Consider the following 8,995-nt stretch of genomic DNA (forward strand, 5'->3'; position numbering starts at 1 on the left):
ATTGATTTTAAGATGGGTTGTGGAAAGCAACATGGGGAAAAGCATTGCAACTGTTACTTATAAATGATGAAATGTAGTTGCTCTGTCACACATACTTGTTGATAAATTTGATAAGTTATTCAAAACTTTTCTGGTTAGCAGAATGGGTTCGAGTTTGATGTATTTATTTCACACTATTATGTAAAGAAAGCAATTTTGATGAGTTCCATTGAAATACAAAGTTTAGTAAAAACTAAATTCAATTTCAATTCATTCAATTCGGTGATAATCAAAATTCATTGTCCATTTGGTCTCTTTCTAAAAATATTTTGGTCACCATTTTCACTAGTTTTGAGGCCATGATCCATGCTGAGCCCTGTTTTAGATTAAAAGTTAATTTTTTCCCTGTTTCACACGAAACAACAGAAATATGAGTGCCAACTGATATAATCTTAGCAACCTTTTTGAAAAATCATGCTCAAGTGCAGTGGATGTAGATTGTATCATTTAGAGAGGAATTTTTATGCACTAAAAATTAAACTGTATTGCTGTTGGTCAAAAAACCTGAAGAGCATAAAATCCTAGCTCTTCTGTGACAGTGTGTGGCTGTAAATAGACAAATCATCTCACAATCAGTGATGGATACTTGTGGGAAATTTTAGCTGAAATTGGTTCATATGGGGAAATTTTGAGATATTTTTTTTTTCAAACAAAAGAACTTTTTAAAATTTGTTTTCTTTTAAATACTTTGCAGATATTTTCACCAATAGATATCAGCACATTAATTCTGAATTTGTGGGGGAAAACTTACACAAAATAAATTTTGCTTGGTGATGTTACAATCACTGCATTACATTTAAGTTGCTTTTTCAATGTTTGTGTATTTTTGGTAATATATGGCAGTAACAATAATCCTCTGATTCTATTTTTCATGGGGGGAAAAGAATAAATGTGTTTGAAAATTAAGTGCTTCTTTTTTAGTTTCATTTTTTCCCTTATAGATAATTTTTTCAGAAAGTTAAAACTTTGTGCGTGAGTGGTGCATTAACTGTAAGAAAAAAGGCAGCTATGTTATTGACTCCCTGATACTCATAGTGGTTATTAAAATGAATAATTTTTGTTCATAAAATAAGTAATGGTTTAAAATAGTCTAGACTTTGTTGACACTTCTTAACATTAGTTTTATCAAAATAATATGGCATCTGAGATAAAAATGAATTTTTTTTAGGACATATTTTCCGCTTTATAGTGCATATTTAGATTTTTGAGGGCGTAAATGAAATTTTATAGAACATTTTCTAGGAATTTTTAGAGCATAAAAATCCTAGCCCTAATAAATAATAAAGGAAATAATTCAAGAATTAATGAAAGAAATAATAATAAAGGAAATAACTTCAGAATTATTCAAAGAAAATTCAAAAATTAATGAAGGAAAATTCCAGAGCTAATGAAAGAAATTCTTCCAGCATTAATGAAAGAAATTATCCCAGTATTGATGAAATAAATAATTTAATCTTTTTTCATGTTTATATGAGTTTTCTACCCTTTTTTTAATCTTCAAAACGCAATATTTAGAGACTAAACTGTACATTTCTATGGGGAAATTGCCATTCACGAACTGTTATTCACTGAGTCGTGATTTCCTTGCATTCTATATCGCTGCCGTCGTTGCAACTGGATGCTCCCTCCAGTAATATAAGCTGTATGGCAAAAATGTTTGCTATCTGAAAACAATGTTGTAAACAAAGAAAGCTGTTGCCACAACATGATAGCAAAATTACGCATATTAATTCTAGCTTTCACAATGGCTATTGCAGAAAATGACGCTACCCCAAAGGTATGAGGAAGTACTTTCGACAGCTAAAAGCAATGAAACAAGGAATTGATGAAATATACAAGAGAAATGTCATGAAAATTTTTAACTAGCCAATCCACTGTAAATTTTGAAAAAAATAGTTGTGATAGTACGTCACATTGTAATCAAATTAAGCGGGATTTAGCTATCTTGTTCCGAGTTCAAGAGACCCATAGAATTTAGTATTATGCCAACCATGAGAATAATAATTGTCAAGTTATTCTCATGTCTACTTTTTGAGGTTCTACTGTAATATCATACTTATACTGTATTACAGCACTTTCATATTTTTATTGTAATAAGGTCTAATTTTCATTAAATTTCTAAAATTTTTTCAACAGGGATATGTATGATTGGGAAGAAAGTCGTGAAACAGCCATATCAACTTTCAAGAAAAATGCTGATGGAATGATGTTTGTTGCAGTTTTTTCTGTTGGGAAAATTTTGCATCTTGAAAAAGAAAATGGTGATTAGCAATTATAACTTTTGTTAACAGAAACATGGAAAAAATAAAACTGTGATACAGTTTTAGGTTGTTTTTTTTCCATTTTTTTACAATAAAATACATCCAACGAAATTTTTCCCATAATGAAATCTGTGCGTAAATTCTATGCCAGTTAAACATAGACCAAGTTGGAATCAAATATCTGATATTTTTTTAGAATATTTCATGGTATCTCTCGTGATAATTAGCAATTAAAAATTTTAAAAATAACCTTTTTTTGAGATTTTTTGTCATCTTTTACTACTGTTGCTTTCTGGCATGAGTTTAAATTGCAATAATTCTAACATATTTCTATTAGTCTTGTGAGAATAAGCAATGATAATGATTCAAAAATATGGCATAAAAAATTAAATTCTATTCATACTGTTATCAACTACCAAATTTTTTCTATTACTATTCAGTTGGGTGCAAGAGCCGTTGCCAAACTGCGCCGAAACGGTTCCCTTGCTACATGGTGTGCCAAGGCACCGAATCCCTGCACATTTGCGCCAATTCTTGTTTGTGGTTTGCGGAGGTACCGCTAATGCACCATACCCAGAATTTAGGAAAAAGAAGCATGGAAATTTTGTTCACGGGACGCATTCTTTCAGAGACAAAGAAAACTATATGGAGGGGGAAAACTTAAATTTTTTTTACTTCCCACCATCTACCACAATTGCGCTATCTCGTGAACTTGGAAAGTAGTTGTACTACTTTGAAGTAGTCCAATAGTGGTCCTGTACTGTTGTTGGTATAACTCGCAGTCGATCAGTCCCTGAATGAATATGCTGATTTCTGAGAGCGTTTTTGTGGGCGGGCAGAGTGTGGAAGGGAAACAGATGACGAGGAGAGAGAAACGAAACACACGTCTAGTCAGACGAATGACATTTAATACAAGCAAAGGGAATAACTATCATACAGCAGCGGTCAAGTGGAGGGAAACAAGAAAGTCCCCAAAAGAGGGAAACGTTGCATATATGAGGAAAGAACATGAATATACACAGTAAAAGGGGGAAAATTATATTATTCCAACACATCCACTTCATTTGAGCCCGTAAATAAACATAACATTCCTTAATTTCACAATATCAAGTTCTTTAGTGAATCCATCGGATGGGTTGACTTTAGAGGCTATATGTTTCGGGATCTTCACCATGGTACAATCTGGCTTGATGCGCAGTGAAGCCGTCATTGAAGTGCCTTCTGTCACGAATACGATTGCAGGTTGGACGTTCCTCGTCATCGCTGTCTTCATCCGTCAATTTCTCGCAGAAATTCTCCTTGCGATAATTGTCACCTGCTCTCAACACTTCGAATCTCTTGGGCGGGATGCCTTTAGTTGACTTTTGTGAAACACGAATTCTGGATCCGTCATCTCTGGGATTTTCCTCCTGAGTTTTTATTTCCACGGAGCCAGAAAGTTCAGTGTCACGAACATCATCTTCACTCGCGTCGAAGCTGTCGCTTGATCGATGTTCTACACAGAACTTGACATCTCGACTGATTACGACCTTTTTCGATAATTGGTTGTAGCAGCGATAGGCTTTCGACTCCTCATCGTAGCCAAGGAAAATCATTTGTACTCCTGTGTTATCGAGCTTTTGACGCCTCTCTGTTGGTACATGAACAAAACACTTTGATCCAAAAACTTTGTAGGTTCCTGATGGTAGGCTTCCTGTTCATCCACAGTTCGTAAGGAGTTTTGTCCTTTACTCGAGTTAGAACTTGATTCATAATGCAGTTGGCCGTCATCACAGCTTCACCCCAAAAGTTCTTCGGTAAGCCTGCATCGATCAGCATACAACGTGCCATCTCGACCAAAGTCCTGTTCTTCCTTTCTGCTACACCATTCTGCTGTGGAGAATAAGCCGCAGTTAGCTGAGTTTGCACACCTTTATCAGCTAAGAATTTTCTCAAGTTTCGGTTCAGGTATTCACCTCCTTGATCGGATCGAATCACCTTTACTTTCCGACCGAATTTATTTTTAACAAGATTCAGGTACTGTTTTAGAGCTTCGGATACGTCCGATTTTTGTGCCAACAAATGTACTTGAGTGTACCTAGAATAGTCGTCGATGAAAGTGACAACATACCGCTTTTCACTTTTTGTCATTGTTTGCATCGGGCCACACACATCGGTATGAATTAGATCTAACGGTGCGCTCAACTCACTCGTGGATTTCTTGGGAAATGGTAGTCTCGAAAGTTTCCCTTTCATGCACGTATCGCAGGACATGTTGATACCACAGTCAATGAGTTTCAAATCATGAACAAGTCCTTCAGCATGCATCTTCTTGATGGTTTCTATATCTCTGTGACCCATTTTTCGATGCCATGTGTGTATGCAATTTTCTTTATGTCCAGTCACTGTATTCACTTTATGTAACTGACAAAACCGTAATCTGTACAGATTTCCGACAGAGTCAGCAATACCGATCTGCTTTCCATCTTTATTATGAATTTCACAATAATCACCATGAAAGTTCACGGAAGCATCATGCAAAGTTAGCTGACGAACGGATGTTAGATTACTGGCAACATCAGGAGCATACAACACATTCAAAAGTAACACTTTTGTCACAGTACCGTCTAAATTTTTCAATAGCATATTCCCGGAACCTATGCCTAACACATGAACTGTTTCGCCGTTTGCGACTTCAATATTATATTTATACGAGTTATCTAACGACATGAAAAAATTGATATTACTCACGTGGCGCGTGGCACCAGAATCCACAATCCAGTTTTTCGAAACTGTATGCCTAGTGAAAGCAAGGTATCCTTTTGTTGAGCGGCGCTCACTTTATTTTCACTTGAGCTCCTGGATGTTTTCTCTAAATGATTCCTTTTCCACTCTGCGTATTTTCTGCATCTGTTCTTGACGTGGCCGGGCTTCTTGCAAAAATAGCACTTTATGAAGTTTTTTTTCTCGACGTGGCTTGATCCCAGTTTCATCATTCTTTCGGTGAGGATACTGCCTAGATCCGCTTGTTGCTGCCTTCTTTCGTATTCGGCGATGACCTTTTGCTGGACAACAGCGAAAGTCAACTCTGTTTCGGCACGTGTTTCCAATGCGGTGATCATCGGGTCGAAGCTCCTTGGCAGGCTGCTGAGTAGCATGGCGGTACTCCATTTATCCGATAAGGATTCCTCGCCGAGGTCCCTCAGCTTTAGAAAAAGTTCTTGCATGCGGACGACGTGCTCGGGAACATTTCCGCCTTCTTCTAGCTTCAGGGAACAGATTGTTCTCATCAGGTGAGCCTTGTTGGTGAGGGTGCTCTTCTCGTGATACTCCTTCAGGGTGATCCACATGTCCTTCGGGGATTTACTATCGCGGATGTGGATGAGCTGATCATCCTCGACAGTTAGTCCGATATATGCTTGTGCTTGGCTGTTGGCTTCCTCCCATAGATCGAGGGTCCTTCGATTTGCTTCACCTGGATCCGGCTTGTTCTCGTTGACTTTCTTGAAAAGTTTCTCTTTCATTAGCAGATGTTTAACTTTGTATTTCCACTTCGAATAGTTTTGATTATTCAGCTTGATAATATTGTCCTTGATGCTGGCCATTATCATTGCGAAGGTTTCTGATGCACACGATAAAACAAATGGAAACTAAACTTCTAACGAGATACCACTACTGCATATCAGCGCACGGAAAAAAAAAATCAAAAACGCAACTGTCTCAAAAGGGAAAGAGAAACGAAACACACGTCTAGTCAGACGAATGACATTTAATACAAGCAAAGAGAATAACTATCATACAGCAGCTGTCCAGTGGAGGGGAAAAAGAAAGTCCCCAAAAGAGGGAAACATTGCGTATATGAGGAAAGAACATGAATATACACAGCAAAAGGGGGGAAATGATATTATTCCAACAGTTTTTTCTCCTGTGGGTTATATACTGAAAGTAACGGTAATTTCGTCGCTACCAACCTGTATTTAAAGACAGCGTATCTGCACCATAAATTCGCTTTATTTCCCACAAGATTGCACACACGCTTTTGCGAAGAATCGAAAAGAGGATTGGTGTTCTCGTTTAAATTACCGTAATTTTTCGGAGATCGTTGAGAAAAAACGGGATCTGTAAAAACTCCAGCTAAAATATTGATAGTTTTGTCTAGCCACTATGCGGTTGTGTGGTTATCGTTGGCGGTTGCCGATCATGACAGTTTCACATCACGAAAATCCGGCTTTGGCGAACAGGGCCGGCTCGAGGAAAAAAAATTTCTACCCATACAGAACCTATTTTTGGTGCTACTGACCACGTTTTTTTTTTGGTCGTCAAAGCTTTTTTCACCCTTTCAACTCTATTTGGCACCCCTCCTAGAGCGGCGCCCAATATGGCCATACGGTCCACCCCTGCGTTGGTGAGTGAGGGGCATGCTCTTAACAATAGTCAAAGGAAGGAGTTTGTAAATTATATATAAATGTCCTACCTTTCCACAATATGTTGTTGGAGAGAATGAAATGTTTGCACCCTCTCTTGTTTTTTCGCACTCCCTCTCGTGCATTGCTGGGATGGTACATTACTCCTTCACGTATTGCTGGGATTGCTTAACATTGTATCACCAACAGAACTATCAATTATGGGTGATGAATGGGTTGCACTACAATGCAAAGAATTACAAGAAGTGAAATCGGTTCAGAGAATAGATATTGGGCAGACATATTCAAACTTTGTAACCTTGAAAGCAGCTCAAAGTTCAAAATTTTGCCAGTTTTGGTGAAGTCTTTTTTATCTTTAGCACATGGTAATGCAGACAGTGAAAGAGTTCAGTGTTAACAAAAGTATGTTTGAACAGTGAAAAATCTGTCCATCCAAAACTTTTGACATTTCACAGAAACATTACTCCTTATATTGCAGATATAGTTAGTTTTTGGTTCTGCTCCATTTTCAAAATTTCTGCTCCAAAATGGATGAGGACCGCTTGCACCCCTGTTCAGTCAAAATATTGTGAGACAAATAATAAAAAAAATGGTTTATGAAATGAAGTGTTAGAATGAGATGATATCATCCTTCAGATTTAAGTTTTATGAGATTACTAGATTTCTTCAAGATTTTCTTTTTTTTTCCTTTATGAAGCTTCTTGGATTTCAAATGAACTGCAATATTAAAAGATCTATTCAATGAACTGACATCAGAAAAATGACATAAGAGTAACTGAGTTATATATATCAATAACAATAAACAAGGGAAAGTATTGTCTGTTAGTTTGTGCTGTTCTTTCCCAACTTTTCTCAGAGTTTTGAATTCAAATATCTCAGCGAATATTGCACTTAGAAACATATTTTTTTGTTGTTGGCCTCAGAAAAGACAGGGTAATTTATTACATTTTTGCAACTAATTGCATATTTTAAGACAAGGTGTCCATATAAAAATATTTATTTTGTGACACACTATATTTTTACTCTCAAACTGGTGCAGAGCAATTTTTAAACACATTTTGAGCATTTTTTAAATTGAAACCATACTTGTACGATGAAAGCTTGATGAGATCAAGGCTGCATTAGGGCTTATATGACAACCTGTAAATGAATTGGCATTATCTTGTTCCCCCCCCAGGCCATAACTAGGGTTTTTGCTGCCCCCAACAACTTTAAAATTGGATAATTTTATAGGTTCTTTGTTCCAACATAAAATTCCCCCAGCCATTCAAATTTAATTTAAATAAATAAAATAATTGCATTAAAATTTAATTACTTTAAATAATTAAATTTAAAGTACTTTTTTTTAGGCCCTTTTCTAGCTATAAATTTGTTTCTCTTTCCAATTTACATGCTCACACTCAAAAATTTTGACCAGATCTCAATCTTACGAGGGCTCATACATTAAGATGGCATCGGCGGTAGGATTGATGCCATGTCGATACCTGGCCCCGGTCCCAGAAAGCCTCAGCGAAGCTTTGACCTCACTGAAGTTGCCCATTTCACCTTTACCCATTGGATACAGCAGTTCGACGTATGTGAAATATTTACCTTTTTTGCAGTATATCCAATGACTATAGGGAAATGGGCGGCTTTAGTGAGTGACGGTTACATAGTATATATAATACTTATATATATTATACTCTGTAGTGATATTATTACACAACAACCAGCAGATGATGTTTGTAATCCACAATTGTCTATATATATTTTTGTATGTATATGTGCAACACTTGTGCGCAGAGAGTCGTGACTTCTAAATGTATGGATGTGTTCTTACTCGACTGTGATGTAAATACTATTAATTAAACTTAACACTAATTTTAATAGTGGTATATATAATAGTCTTAAGTCAACATGTACAATATAGTGAAACCTTACACTATAACCCCAAAGTTCTATATTTCTTTTCATCTAAAACTTTACCACATCTCAATACCATGCCTACCATACCAGGTTACTTTTACTTCAATATCATTGAAAAACCAAAATTTAAATTTTGTGATTTAAATCTATTTTTTTTAAACATCAAGCTGATTTAAATCGGCATACCTTAATTGCAGCAAAATTGTAAGTTGGTACATAACACATGCCCTTTGCAAACAGGACTCTTTACACAAGAGGACCTGCCATACTGTTTTATTAAAGTTTTATAAAGCATTCCAGCACTTGAATATAAAAATGTTATTGGGTATAACCCATCACAACTGTTGAAAGCATCTCAACATATTCATTGCCTTCACAGAATTAAAA

General features: G+C 36.2%; 1 protein-coding gene across 1 annotated transcript in view; it reads left to right on the forward strand.

Annotated features, from left to right (window-relative positions):
• LOC149075328 (leukotriene A-4 hydrolase) overlaps nucleotides 1-2,549 on the forward strand; it is a 59,524-nt gene extending 56,975 nt beyond the window's left edge. Inside the window, exon 17 of the mRNA XM_089242694.1 lies at nucleotides 2,176-2,549. Coding sequence (XP_089098820.1) covers nucleotides 2,176-2,308 — 133 coding nt within the window. The 3' untranslated portion in view covers nucleotides 2,309-2,549. The remainder of the gene's footprint in view (nucleotides 1-2,175) is intronic.
• Nucleotides 2,550-8,995: the final 6,446 nt, after the last annotated feature.

This window comes from Pholcus phalangioides, unplaced genomic scaffold, assembly GCF_987345545.1.
Source record: "Pholcus phalangioides strain wild (caught in Gottingen) unplaced genomic scaffold, Ppha-v1.0 ptg000015l_1, whole genome shotgun sequence".
In the NCBI taxonomy this organism is placed as follows: Eukaryota; Metazoa; Arthropoda; class Arachnida; order Araneae; family Pholcidae; genus Pholcus; species Pholcus phalangioides.